General features: G+C 39.6%; 1 protein-coding gene across 1 annotated transcript in view; it reads right to left on the minus strand.

Moving 5' to 3' along the window:
* Positions 1-15,509, minus strand: part of LOC127215282 (cubilin-like) — a gene marked incomplete at both ends in the record, with an annotated part of 174,129 nt that overhangs the window by 107,692 nt on the left and 50,928 nt on the right. Inside the window, 1 exon segment of the mRNA XM_051175657.1 lies at positions 1,604-1,754. Coding sequence (XP_051031614.1) covers positions 1,604-1,754 — 151 coding nt within the window.

Here is a 15,509-nt window from a genome sequence, read left to right on the forward strand (position 1 = left end):
CTTTCTTCATCCCTTCCTTTCTCCCCCTTTATCTCCTTCTCCTTCCCTCACTCTCTCTCCTCTTTTTCTCTTCCCTTTCTTCCGCTGTCTCCCCCCCACACTTCTCCCCCTCTTCCTCTCTGTATCTCTCTATTTGTTTCTGTGTACATTTACTTATGCATGCTCATGACAGGGATGCATACTGTATACACAACCAGGTAGAAGTCTGAGTACAATAGTAAGAACTGGTCCTTAGAAATTTCCCACAAGGTCTCTCATTGATCTAGAACTCTTCCAAGAAGGCTAGGCCAGCTGGTTAGTGAGCTCCAAGGGTCTGCTCATCCTCACCTCCTATCTTTTCATCACTGGGATTATAAGAGAAAGCTATTGTGCTTGGCTTGGGTTCAGGGATTTAACTTCACCAAGTGAGACGTTTCACGGGGCCTTTCCACTGATTTTAATAGGAGGATTACAGTTTAGGCATCTGCTTAGACTTCTGGTGCAGCATTGCAACACTATGTCTCTTTGATTTACTGAAGTTCACCATGAATCCTAGCACTGTGGTTAAATGGTTGAGAATTACTGCTCTGATGCTCTTTGGAAGTTGGATTATCCTAGATAAATAGCTTTTAAATCTTAATCACCAGGGAGCTCAACTAAGATACTATTCTGGGCCTACTTGCATAGGGACTAAGAATTTGCATTTTTGTAAAGTTCCTTGCACTGTTACTGTTACCAGAAAGCATGTTTTGAAACCATTGCTCTGGGACCATCCACCTGTACATTGGCCCACAGGAGATCAATTTTGAAGACTCATCTCTCTTGTTAATACTGACTTTTAGAGAAATAATTGTCTCTGCCTGCTTCTTCAACCTCTCATTTGTAGGTGGGCTTCAGTGTGTCCCTACTCCATTTAGCAGATACAAGGCATGAGCCTGGACTCTTGCATCCAACTCAAATTTTCTGCTGTTTCCCTCATTCCAGCCCTTCTTTCCCCCTTTGTTGACCATTCTGACTCTCATTCTTTACATTATCCTGATCATTCTTTCTCTGACAAATGTCAAGGTGAGCCTTAAGTCACTTTCTTATCTATTGAACCTGAGAGACTTCCATGCCACTTTGTAATGCGTCTGTTCTAAGGCAGATTATTATACTACCTGCTCAAGCAGTTAGTTGTCCGAGTTACTTCTGCTTTAATCATTTCAACCATTTCTTCTCAGAACCCTATCAAAATTTAACTCCCCATATTCCACAACTATCTCAATAAGTTATCTTAAGCCTAGCTCTTGCTACTACTTTGCTTTCATTATTTTTTTAATTTAATTTAATATTTTACATGTCAATCCCAGTTCCCTCTCCTTCTCTCCCTCCCTCTATCCTCTCTCCCCCATCACGTGAACCTGACCATTTTCCCCTCCAATCCCCCCACCCCAATTCCACATGTAGGGCAATGCCATTCAGGTGGGGTCATGTAAATCTTTCCAGTCATTTGAAGTAGGGACCGGGACTTCTCTCTGCTTTCATTATTTGTTGATGCTACTGTACCCAAGGATAGAATAGATAAGGAAACAATTTTTGACCAAATAAGAGTCACTACAACAACCAAGACCAACATATGACTTACCATGAATGAACCACTGCATCTTAAATCCTTCATGAGGTGATATAAGACCATCTGTATAGAACAGTACATGAAGCTTGGAGCCTGTGGTGGCCCCTGATGGGGGGATATCTTCTCCACAGTAGCGTCCTATCTTTTGTGGTCCATCATAGAGCTGAAACCAAAGAAAAATTTCACAAAGTAAAAACACTGCCCATGTTTTTGTTTCTTTGTTTTCAAGGAGAAGGACTGGTTCAAAAGTTGAAGGCAAATCTGCTCTCATGGGCTATTATAAGATTTAAAGATTAATTGCCTAGACAGTGTTTGAGAGAAAGATTGGATTACTAAACCCAATAAATGTGAAAATTAAACTACTAATTTTGGTTTTCTATTAATCTGATGAGTCCAAATTAAAATCCAGAATAGGGAAATAGGCTGACCCTGAATTAGCTATGTAGCTAACAATGAACTTCTGGTTCTCCTGACTCTATCCCTCCAAGTTTGGGATGACAGGTGTGCAGGACCAAGGTTGATGCTGTGTTGGGATCAAACACAGGGCTTTGTGTATTCCAGGCAAGCCCTATACAAACTAAACTACATTGCCAGCACCAAGTGAGAGCTTTCACCAGCAACAAAAAATGTCAATGATATCTTCATTGCAATTCTCCCATTCATTGAAAATGGCTTCTGATTTTTGTTAACATAAATATCTGATACTTTAAAGGTTTCTGTTAAAACTTCCAATAAAGATTCCAAAAGTATACTTTTTGATGTTTTGTAATATTATTAAATTTCTTAGCAGAAAGTTTGTATCAAACTAAAAATCACACCAGCACTTTATAGACATGTTTCTTCTATGGAAGTTGGCTAAATTTGACAGCTATTATTTTTACTTTTTTTATTTTCTAAATATTCCAATTATTTTACTTTAAAATAATGTCTTCATACAATATATTCTGATTGATGTTTCCCCTCCTCCCTTTCCTCCCTTTCCTCCCTTATCCTCCCCACTTCCACACCCATCCAACTCTAAGCTCTTTCTCTGTTTAGAAAACAGGCCAACTATAAAACAAATGAACCAGAATTAAAAAAAAAAGTAAAATAACTGCCTGAGAAGCACACACACACAAACGTATTAAAACATAAAATTGGAAATACTAATGCTAAGAATGAAAAACTGCTTCTGCAATTATTGCCATTTTTGTTAGGCTGACTACCACAAGACTAAAGCCTTTTGGATTCCCTCTGCACATATGTCTAATGACCATTTAAATTTCATTACATGGAGTTTTCTGCTCATGTCATTGCTCATCATTCCATGGACATATTTCTACAGCCTTCTTGATGTCTCATTTAATAAACATATCACTATATAGAGATAGATGGATGGATAGATAGATAGATAGATAGATAGATAGATAGATAGATAGATAGACAGACAGATACCTGACTTAAAAGAATGAGAAACCCATTTTTCTCTTTCCACTTAGGAAAACGAATGCCATCCTCAAAATGTGACCTCCTTGTGGCAAACCATTATATTTCCTCTTCATCCCCAGGAATCCAAATTAATCACTTTGTTCTGGTTACCCTTAGAAAGAGCTGCCTGTGATTACAAAATGGAACATATCTGCAAAATGAAGTTCCCTGATTACTCTTTGTTGTTGTTTTTGAGATTCTCTCCATATAGTTCTGACTGTCCTGGAACTCACTCTGTAGACCACACTGGTCTTGAACTCAAATCCACCTGCCTCTGCTTCCCAAGTGTTGGGATTAAAGACTGCTGTGTCTGGCCTCTGATTAGTCTTCTTTCCAGGATATTTTCCCAATGGAGATTGGCCTGTCTCATGTGCCAGCAAGCACTCTGTCACCGAGCTTTATCCTCAGCCTTCCCTGGGTACTAGTTTTTAGTGGCTGCACTTTTGGTGCCTCTATGAGTACATGGCTAATATGAACTCAATGGCTTTCAAACTGATGAAGTTACTTTTATTAACTAAAATGTGATATATGTGCTCTAAACACATTGACTCAGACATGAAAACCTTACATCCACATTTTACAAAGTACTTCAGTGGGCACCTTTCCTAATTTCAATAATTACATGTGAATCTTTTTCACCTTTGAATGAACCTTGGGTTTTTATTTTAGTTTGTTTTAAGACAGGGACTCCCTCTATAGCCCTGAAAGGCTGAAAATTTACCATGTAGCCTAATAAGGCTTAAACTTGTAGCAATTCACCTGCCTCTGGGTCTCATGAAGTGGGTTTATAGCGTTGAGCCACCATGCCTAGTAAAACCTTAGCTCTTGGCTTGTCCTTCTTCTAGGCAGGCAGTCACATCCCCTCCCTTCCCAGTGCAGAGCATGGTATCACCTCTTACCCTTCCCTTGTTAGTGATGGGCACAGAATCCTCTTGCCCCTACTGACTATGAGTTTCCTTAGGGAGCAGGCCACTCCTGGATTTCTTTTCCCTCTGTTAAAGGCAGAACATTGTGAGGGTGGATTCCAGTACAAATCCAGTGAATGGACACTCTGGTTTCTACCACCAGTGCATTTACTTTAAGGACTTAATTTGTACTACTACCTCTGTATCGTTAGATAAGAATTTGAATCATACAATTGTAAATTGTAAGTATCATTCTAATAATTTTGTGCAGTAAAAGGATCACTTTGAAGTCATTTTGCAGAGTGGGGACCTAGGCGTCATCCTATTCAGGGTCATAACAAATAATGATTTCTGAATGTTGGTCCATCTCATCAAATTCTCAACCAATTGTTCATCATGCTTGTGAGATGTGAGGAAGGTCTGCAGAGATTTTAAATGGGAAGCAGAATCCAATATGCCATTCACCACTTGGTACTAAATCCATGTGTTTTAAGTAAACAAATAAGATAGTACTCATTTCTCAGGTTTATTATTTTACCTCTCTTTTTGTTAATAAATACTCTTACTTTAAAAACATAATCTTATCAGGTTTCTAGTATACTACATGTACTGGGTACTTTTATGTAAACTTGACAGTCTAGTCATTTGGGAGGATAGACCCTCAATTGAGAAACACCCTCACCAGACTGGCTTCTTGGTAAGCCTAAGGAGGGAGCATTTTCTTGATTAATAATGTGGGAGGGGGCAGCTGACAGTGGATGGTGCAATCCCTGGGCCGGTGGTCCTGGATGCTCTAAGAAAGCAGGCTGAGCAAGCCAAGAAGTGAAAGTCAGTAAGCAGTGTTCCTTCATGGCCCCTGCTTCCAGTTCCTGCCTCCAGGTTCCTGCTCTGACTTCCCTCAGTGATGGACTGTGATGTGGAGCTGCAAGTTGAAATGACCCCTTCCTCCCCAAGTTGCTTTTGGACATGGTGTTTTCTTTAGTAGTACAAACTCTGAGAATACTACATATTGACAAGAACCAGACAAAGGATGGAGAGTGAAAGAAAGAAAAAGATAAGAAAGAAAGAAAGAAAGAAAGAAAGAAAGAAAGAAAGGAAAGAAGGAAGGAAGAAAGGAGGAGGGAGGGAGAAAGAAAGAGAAAGAGAGAGAAAGGAGGGAGGGAGGAAGGAAGGAAGAAGGAGGAGGGAGGGAGGGAGGGAGAAAGAGAGAAAGAAAGAAAGTAAATGCAACAAAAAATCAGAAAAGAAGAAATAAAAGCAAAAGCCCTTCATTTCAAGTCTTGGGCTCTGTCCCCTTCTGCAAACTGGAGGTAGGGGCAAAAGAAAGCTAGGCTGTACCGGGAGTACTCACAGGCTGCCCTGGGAGTGCTCCTGAGTCACTGTCTCATTGCAGAATATTTCTCTCAATTTGAGAGTTTTCATTAATTTTATTGCATGAAGTCTGCTTTGAAACTGAATACAAAAATACACTGTCTCCAAATACTGACATAATAAACAAGTTTTTCACTTAGAGTCTCTAAACCCAAGAGATTCTAACTTTGGGTTGTGGTGTAATGACGAAAGCTGCAATTACTTCATCTTTAACCTGCAAAACTTAAGGTAAACTCCTTTATAACCATAAGAACCCTTAACATGGTGCATTATAGTAAGCACTGGATAGCAGCAACCCGAGGAACATACAAGGTCATTATACACTATAATTCAGTATAGAACATTGTTTTCCTCCATTGCTTAACAGGGTTAAGAGCTGTGTCCTTTTACATGATGTAGCGGGAAATTTTTCTTCTGTTTAATGGGATTTCTTCACCAAAGAAGATCCCCTAAATGCAAGAAGCCAGTGGTCTTAAAGTAGTGCATTGTGCATGGGACTGGGCAGGGCAGGTGGCCAAGGAGGATGGGTTTTTGGCAACTCTGATGAATGATAACTAAGTGTCTTCATCATCTGGGAAGAATGGAATGATACATTACAATAAACATTAAGTGGACAGATTTGAAAATGCTTAAATAAAATGTCAGATAAATTAATGAATTAATTAGTGCACAACAATTCTTTACTGGGGGGCACCCCATTCCCTCAGTCTTATGTCCTTTTAACATTTATATTTAATTAAATCAGATTTTTTGTTTATATTCACACAGACGGCTAACGTCACCTCCACAATTTATTCCTGAGTAAACTCACCACACAAAAAGTAACAGTCATTTTTCAAAGTACACAAATACCAGTCACCATGGAAACCAGTTGGTGTCTTGCTGCTCTTGATTCTGTTTTCAGTGCAGAATGTTAACCACAGGACATTCCAGCTGTGACTCATAGCTACCACCAGAAAACTTGCTGTTTTGGGCCTGGTAAAAACCAATGATTTTTTTCTGCTTTCAGTGAGCCTGAGGTCTATTCCACAGAACCACCAAGAAGTTCTAAGTAGGAAACTAAAAACTGAGGGTGAGATTTCCTCACCTTGAATATGAGTTCTAATTTGTATCACTAAAAGGCTCTTTAAAAAAATTCTTGAAATGATTCTTACTTTGTAACTTTGGCCATCAAACACTTTTCAAATGTGAGATTGTGTATCATAAGGTTTTCTGTGGTCAATATTTTCAGTTTTTCTTTTAGGAATACAATTCATGTATAATGTCTTTGGTTCAAGTTTCCCTCACCTCCACTCCAACAACAACAAAAATCTCTACACTTCTCCAGACACACAGAGAAGAGGGAATTACTTGACCAGGCTACATTTCCCAGCATACTGGGCTACTGGGTTACTTCCTCTCTGTGGTTGAAAATCTGGTGCAAACACAGAGACCATTAGCAAGTTCAGACTTCAAATATGAAATGATCCATGAGACCCTCCCAATATTAAGGGTCACAAAAGCAGATGATAAAGAATTCAAGACATATATAGCATGTTAACATGACAGAGATAGTTCAATTATTGTGAGACTAGGGCTCCTTAAAATTTTATTATTTGTTTACTATTTTGTGTTTGTGTATGATATATGTGCATGAGTGCAGGTATGCAAGTGAAACATCATGCACGTGGTGGCTAGAGAAAAACTTTCAGAAATCTATTTTCTCTTTCCATCACTTAGTTTCTGGGGATTGAAGTCAGCTCATCAGGTATTCACAGCAAGTGCCTTTTACCTACTGATCCATCTCACTGACCCACTTAAGATAGTTTTTTTTTTTTTAAATTTGCTTTATTGCATGTGTATATGTGTGTTTGATGTTTGTATGGGGCCATGTGTGTTGATGTACTTCTGGAGGTCAGAGGATGAGGTTGAGGAATCAATCTTCCCCTTCAACCATGATACCTAGGAATCAAACTCAAGTTGCCACACTTTTAGAGACAGGTGCCTTCAGTTGCTGAACTATCTCACTGGCCCTGGAGATTAAAGGACACTGCTTTCAGGCATGGTGGCACACACCTTTAACACCAGTACTTGGAAGGCAGAGGTAGGTGGAGCTCTATGAGTATGAGACCAGCCATGTCTACATAGTGAGTTCCAGGAAGACCAGGGCTACATAGATAGATCCTATCTTAAAACAAAACAAAAAACAAACAAACAAAAAACCTAACCAACCAATCAACAACAACAAAAAAAACTTCCCTGGCTTTGTGGGCACTTTTAGAATCACTGAAAATCGGGTTCTAAGTGAGCAGAGCCTTGTGCAACATGCTCTGACCACAGCAGCCCCCCCCCTCCCTTCACTAACTCCAAGAACTCTCACAAACATGTTTTTCATGATTCTTGGTCTTCCAGACTGCCTTATTTTATGATGCTCTTTGGTAACTTTGAAAAGTTGTGACTATAATGAATGAAAACGGTAGTTACATACCCACCACATATGAGTAGATCAATAGATAGACATTTTCCTGAATCTTTTAGAATGGGAATGAGACCATTGAAGCAACCCTTTCTACTTCAGGTTAACACAGAATTCATTCTTTGTGTATTTTTCCTTTCCTTTTTACTCCCCCCCCCCAATGATCCTAAAGCTCAAATCCAGCATCTTACCAATGCTAGGCACATACTGAACCACTGAACCACAACCACAATTAAAAGTATTGTTTTCTCATTGTCTTTAAGAGTGTTTAAAAGTAAACCTCACTTTTCTCTATTGCAGGAGATTAATTTTAAGACAAATAACGAAAAGTAAGCCTTTCTTGTATGATACCATGGAAATTGGAGTAAACTTGGAAAAATTTAGTTCCATCCTATTATATATAAATCTTGAAACTTCCAGTGAAAATGCCTTCAAATCTGAACATGTAACTGAAATAATTTATCTGGTGTGAAGAATTCAGGTGCAAGCAGAGATTCCCCTTTCTCTGTCTAAAGAGAGACTCTAGTCAATGCAAGGAAGTTGATTAAACTCCTGAGAAGGAGTTCTTACATGGGCCTTTGAAGTCAAGTGTAATTGATGGAAGCAGTCAAGTCACTTCCTTTTCAGGACACCCATAGTCGACGTGGTCAGAGTCAGGCATAGTCTAGCGATAGGAACTTTATATAGCACACAGTCTTGAGGAAATTACTTAACTTCTTGAATCTAAACTTCCTTTATGAATGTGTAAGTTTGGTATCACATGGTTCTTACAGCTTTGAGACAAATGACAAGGCCTGACATGTTGAGTATGCTTGAAATGTTCTTCAACTTTTGATCAGACATAAAGGGAACCAAATTAGTTTTTTTTTTCTAAAGAAACCACCCAAAAGTAGTTTAGCAAAATGAAATATGAGTCTAGACAGCTGAGGCTGACTCATGTGTAGCACTTAGAATGGTCACTGGCTAATAAGACAGGGAAGAAATTAATCAAGCCTGGAAATGAATTGTCCTTTCTTGCATCGTGTTACTGTGGCAACCACGGCTTGAGTGGCCACTGCAGCCATCCCTGACATTCCTGGGTGTAGAGTGAAGTGCAAATCATTCTATGTGTGGTGAAGGAAGTAAAGTGTGTGTGCACAGGAGTGGGAAGAAATGTGGTCCATCATAGCAGAGGATGGCCCTATAAGAAATAGGACATCAGAAGTTGCTGAGGCTAGCATGATGAGGTGAGAAGGGGCTAGGCATGCTGAAGCAAAATAATGCTTTTCCTTTTTTAGTGACCTTTCTCCTATCTACTCTGCAGCTCCTGCTGGTCTTGGAACACTAGAGGGCTGGAGCTGCTAAATTCTGGAGACACCTGTTCACCCATCCCCCACCAAACAAACAAATAACAACAACAACAAAAACAAAATCCTGTACAATGCCTATGGTATTGACTCATTATTTTTCCAGTGCTGAAGATGAACCCAAGGTGTTGTACAGGCTGGGAAAGTACACCACCTGGGAGCTACATCCCACATCTAAAGCACAAGAGTAATCCCAATGGATGTTGTTAAATTTTACACACATTATCTCAGTAAGCATGGGATCTTTATAGGTTGTTTTATATTGTAAGGGTTTTGATATGCTTCTGTAATTCTGACAAAAGAAAATCACAGGGTCAGATACAAAGTTGTTATCAGGAATGGGAAAAACACAGGGTGAGTCTGGGATATATCATTGGGCTGCAGAAGGTAAATTAGATAAATGTTGAAGAGGGCTGATAGTGCAGGATACACACAAGACTGTGCCACTGTGGCTCTTTGGAGGCTTGGTACCTCTCCTGACAAGCAGCTACTCACTCACAGTACACTGTTGTCTGAGGCTCACACACATCTCCTCACTATAGGAAAAGCCATGCTGCCATGTGCTGTCCGGGTGGGGCAGGAAATGTGAAATACTCATCTAAAGTCAATGATTACTCATAACGCCAGGCTTTGCATGTGAGGAAGAGGCCAGCAGAACACCACATTCCGAGTTATTTTGTACCACTTTGAATTAGAGGTTTATCTGAAGTCCAGATGGCTTAGTGGCCTGTCTGAGGGCTGCCTGGTCTCTATCTACTCTTACTGCATTTAGAGTTTTAAATCCTGCTTTCTGTGAATCACATAAGAAGACAAAAAGTTTGATTTTGGTTTTTTTGCTATGTTTTTTGCTTGCTTATTTTTTTCTGTTTTCTTTTCTTTCATTTTTTTTTATTTAATCAGTGTATAATCATAGGTTTAGGCTAACTTTTAACTATGTAGATATTTATCTCAGAATTGTTTAGAAGAGTGAAAATTGGAAGGACAGTAAATGTCCCATGGCAGGCTGCACTGTGGTAATGGAATGAGATTGTATAAAAAAACAAATATAATAGATATGTCCCATAGAAAAATGTCATAACAAGGTAGAATGCATGAGATTATCTATAAATATAAAAATAAAATAAACATAAAAAGAGAACAGGAAATACTCTTATTATTAGTAATGGTACAACTTAATTTTTTGTTTCCTCTAGGTTTTTCTATGTTTTCTCAATCTCCTGCAATGACTGACTGTGTGTTCTTTTTTGATTAGATGAATTTATTTTTAATGCATTATTTTGGGGAACTATTGACATCATAATGTAATTACATCTTGGTAATGTTTTCCCTGTGCTAGAATTCCACACTCATCTGGCCCACTAAAAATATTCTGCTATTTTCATATCTCTTTTCTGCACTCAGGCTCAAACATCAGCATTGTTGTACTAAAAAGTTGTATGGAAAACAATCTGTTCCAACATTATCTTCAAACTATATCTGTCATGATTATTTCCTTTTTCATGGTAACAAACTTTTCATTATTAATTATTGTAATTCTTCATTAACAATTAGTAGTCTAGAAGCTAAAGATCTTCATAAATACTGTTTTTTATAGCAACTGATGAAGCAGTGAATGCCTAATTCCTTCCCCAGGGCAAAAGGAAAGGCTTTGAAAACCAAGAATACTCTCCTGTGACTATATAAATGGTTAATTCCATAAGCTACAGCCTTCCTCCTGCCAAGTGCCTTGCCATAGTGAAATACTAAACGCTCTAAAATTATATTATTGTGTCTTCTAAAAGTCTCTGCATCTGCTACAGATGGACTCTGGGACAGAGAAAAGTTCAGTTGATAGAAACACATGAAATCATAGTGCCCTGAGCCTTAGAGACCTGAAGTGTGTGTACCTGCCTTTTCCTCCAAGTTGCCACAGCAGAAAGAGGAAGGTTGTTAAATAAGAACTGAAATTAAAATGCCATTACATGTTCTTAACATGAGAAAAGAAAACACAGGGGGGAACTATGGAGGGGGTCCTGCCAGGTAGGCTAAAATGGTTATGACAATGCAGTGATTATTCTACATGCCAACTAAAAAAACTAATATATATTGTATATATGTATTATAATACCTATAATGCTCTAATTGGAGATCTTACTAATTTTAAAAATAAACCAAAATCCACAACTGATATTTATAATATTTGAAATTCAGCCTTGTGACTGCAAATGTGGGTCTACCACCGGTACAGGTACAGTGTGCCTGCGAACATGGTCCTACCAGTGCAGGGTACCTACAAATATGGTCTTACCGATGCAGTGTGCCTGCAAGCCTGGTAGCAGTCTCTATGCTTTTCTGCCTTTGGCCTGAGTGTGGGGGAAAAAAAAAGAGGCAGGGACAAATCAGGAGGGAACTGTTGTGGGAAATTTTAAGTGGCTCAAAGGTATTTCAGGAAATTATCAGGTTTGGTTCTTAGTCATCTGTATCCCTTGCTTCAAATCTGAGAGGAGATAGAGAGCAGGAACCGTAGCTCTTTTGAACCCAAGAGCAGGCTGTCTTTTGAGGGCTGGTGCCTCTGTATAGCACATTAGTCACTTGAAAATTCTTCATCATGAGGATCATCAGAAAAGAGCAGCTTTCCCCCACCCTCTTTCCCTAAAGACAGGGGTTTTATGTAGTAGTCTGCCCTTAAACTGATCCTCCTGCCTCAGCCTTTGGAGTGCTTTGATTATAGGTATATGCCACCAGACACCATTCCCTACCCAAGTATAATTTGGATCACATTAAAATAAAGGTATCTTAAATTTTTAAAATTAAAAAAACTCACATTTTCCCCCCAGACAACTTGGAGTCAACATTTTGTGTAAGTTGTGCCTTGGATTGCTCTATGACATAAGAGAGCGCGGCCTTCTTTGCTACACTTCTCAAAAGTTCTGAATGTAGATTATCCTAGCAGAGTGCGGGCTTCTCACAGCTGGTGTCAGGAGAAAACTGAATGACTGGCATACAGCTGCTACTTCCACTTGCTTGTGAGTGACAGGTGGCCTACTTCTCTGAGCCACAAGCAGGCTGCTGAAGTCCTAGAAGCGGACTTCCCCTAAAGGACAGTTTTAGGAAGTGACTCATCTGCTCAGGAAGTGTGCAAGGAGTAGCCCTGCAGATGAAAGAGAATCAGACCCATTGCTGCTCACACAGAATCTCCTTTGCTTTTCTGCTTTGCTCTAACCAGGAAGTGAGGTTTTAATTACCAGGCTGCTCAGATTCATACAGAGCAACCCTGTGTGTGTGGCCTTTGTAAGGTTGGAGAGGCAGAGGGAGGGAGCCCTGGTCTCCACACATGGGGACACTCCTGTGTCAAACTCCGTTAATCATAGTTAGGAACACTGTCTTGCAGACTATTGTCTGCAGGGTGGGTAATTAAGTTTGCATGTAGAGGGTGTTTTCATGACCGTGTGGGTCTCACTCAGTCCACATGTGTGCTGCTATGTTGAGGCCAGAGACCAACACTGGGTGCTTCAGTTGCTCTCTATATTTTCAGACAAAGGTTGGCTGGCATATCCATGGATGCTCCTATTTCTTCACTCCTATCCCGCAGGGCTAGGATTACAGAGATGTGAGGTGTGTTCTCACATCCAAGCTTCTATAGAGGAATCTGAACTCATGTCCTCATGCTTGTGTGACAAGCACTTTAGTAACTGAAACAGCTCTTCAGGTCTCAGTTATAGCTATTTACTTAACACAAAAGGTTCCAGACAGCAAATGATACTCTGTGAGATTCGGTTCATGCTAGAGGAACAATGCACTGTTTCTGGGCATGTGTTCTCTGCTGGGCATTATTCTAGGTTAAAATGCCTAGCAGCTCTGGAACGAAGACAGTATTGTCATCTGTACTGTAGAGTTCTACAGGCTGAGATGTGTTCAGGTTTAATAATGTGGAACCATGAAATTCACTAAGTAGTCAAGGAAAAATATTATTGTTTCCTTCACCAAAATTTTCCTTCTAAAAACAAAAATTGTTAAGTTATAAGCAAAAGTCCTCATTCTCTGTTAAGGGATTATAGAAAACAACACAGTTTTTAGAGCTGTAATGACAGTTTCCAAAACTCCTAGTGTGTCAATGAAATCTTCCCTTTCTTCATTGTATTTCCTCAGAGCTTCAGTTAGAGACATAGGTTAGAATATGGTTGTTGTGCCCTACCATGTGTCCTTTGTGAAAAGTGCCAACGTGCACTAATGAATGTGGCTGCACGAGGAAAAGGATGAACCGGAAGAGGTGCTGTTAATTACCTCAGCCTGCAGGATTGATGTTCTATGGATCCCTGTGTCTGGCTCAGGACCAGCATTTCCATTACTGGCAGTAACAACAGGCAGCATTTGTTTGTTGTGTGCTGTTCTCATTCTCCATGCTTCTTAGCTCATTTACTCTAATTGTTCTATTTTACCAAGGAAAACGAAGCACATAGAATCTGAACAACTCACCCAAGTTTCCCTAAGCTTAGGGTTAAATCCAGGCTCACTGGCTCTAGAATTTTCTTTCTGAACTATCATGGAAAGTGCCGAGCAGGACTGTATAGGGTCCAATGACCAGGCGCCACTTCTGGCAAAGGGATATTTGAAGAACACTGTTTCCTTCTTAGCAGCCCACAGCAATCAGCAGTTTAAACTGATTTGATTATGCCTGCTTAAACAGATTCCGTTCTGGTAATGTGCTCTCCAACAGCATAAGAAAGAACTATTTCCAATAATATTTCCATGGAGAACTAAACAAGGTTATTATTTATCTTGAAACTAGAATTTCTGGATACTGAGCAATTGTTCTGGAGTCCTGCATAGAAGCGGTTATGTAGTCATGTGGTCAGCATCAATGCACAAATACAAGCATCTTCTTTCACTTCCCTTACTGGAGAGGCTATGAAGAAAAGCTAACTGGATAAAGGAATTTTGTCTTTAAACAGATCCCAAGCCCAAGAAAGAAGGAGAAGCCAAAGTCCTAAGCAGAGCTGAATATGTGGAGTAAAAGGACATGGAAGTTAAGGATAGCCCAAGTGAATTGTGGGAGCTGCTGAACAGCCCCACCCTGGGTCAATAGGCAAGAAAGGATGTTGTAATAAGAGTGGAAAACATCTTCCTCAAATGTCTTGAGAAGATTAGGAATGGCCAAGAATGGTTGTTAAGCTCTCTCCATGAGTATGGAGGAAGAACAGTCAAGAAAACAATTCTAGAGCAAAATTCCTCAATTTGAACATTCTTTCTCCATAGCAATACAAGACTTGGCCCCATCACTCTCATTTTCCACAGCAAGCCCCCTAATGGAGCTCCATATTATTCAAATAGCTAGAGTCATCTTTTAAAAATGTCCATCCCACAGTAGTATGGTGGCACTTGGCTGTAATCCCAACACTTAGAAGGCTGAGAGAAGAGAATTAGGAGTTAAAGGACAACCCTGGCTCAAAATACAAACCACACACATACTCACATAAAGAAAATATTATAATATTAAAAATGCCTATTGAATATGCTATTTCCATGATCTGGCCCTTGAGAGACTTGCTGTTTGTAAAAACAATGAAATGCTTGGCCTTTCCACAGACACATTGCAGGCCCCTGTGATCTACCTTCGGATCTGTAGATATTCTTTCCCTTGCCAGTCCTAAACCTTTCTGATACCTAGGTACCCTTCTTCCTTGTGTTTGCCTTCTCTGATCCTCAGAAAAGCTTGGTTGCTTCCCTCAATGGTGCCCTCAGAGCAACCAATCAGCTTCCCCTCTCAGCAGGTAGCACAGTTTATGGTAGAATCTTTATTGTGTGATATGTTAACATCTATTTCCACCCATTATGCCATGAAAAACTAAAGATAAAGAGTTGTACCTCCATAGTGTAGGTGTCTAAAATATATCCTAATATCTGGATGGTGCATAATAGGATAGTGACAGCTTGAAGAAGTAACAGAGCCAGGGAAAAGCAAAATAACCAGCTCTACTGAATTGTGCTTAACTCAGCATTTCCCTAACTCACTTCAATACAAAGCTCCTATGTGTGAATCGTCTACCAACTTCTGTAGCATAGAGCTATGTAGGTACCCTGGATTGACTTCCCTGCTGTCTGTGTTCATGAATCACTATATGAAAAACTAAGAGTAACTGTTATGACTCTAATGTGATTAAGAAATAAACATTGTTTCATGAACCACCAGCAAGTGTACATAAGTTCTCCACAAATGCAGCTCGAATTGCATTGGGTAATTACAGTATCATGTGATTCACTGTTGTGAGATGGGAAATATTGCTTAGGACTGAGATATAGGGAATATGGTATCAAACTGGAGCATTCAGGGACATTGGTGATGAGCTCTTTGATCCATTCTTTAATTCAAATACGTTTGACAATAGAAAGTTTCT

The sequence above is a fragment of the Phodopus roborovskii genome, unplaced genomic scaffold (assembly GCF_943737965.1).
Source record: "Phodopus roborovskii unplaced genomic scaffold, PHOROB, whole genome shotgun sequence".
Taxonomy (NCBI): Eukaryota; Metazoa; Chordata; class Mammalia; order Rodentia; family Cricetidae; genus Phodopus; species Phodopus roborovskii.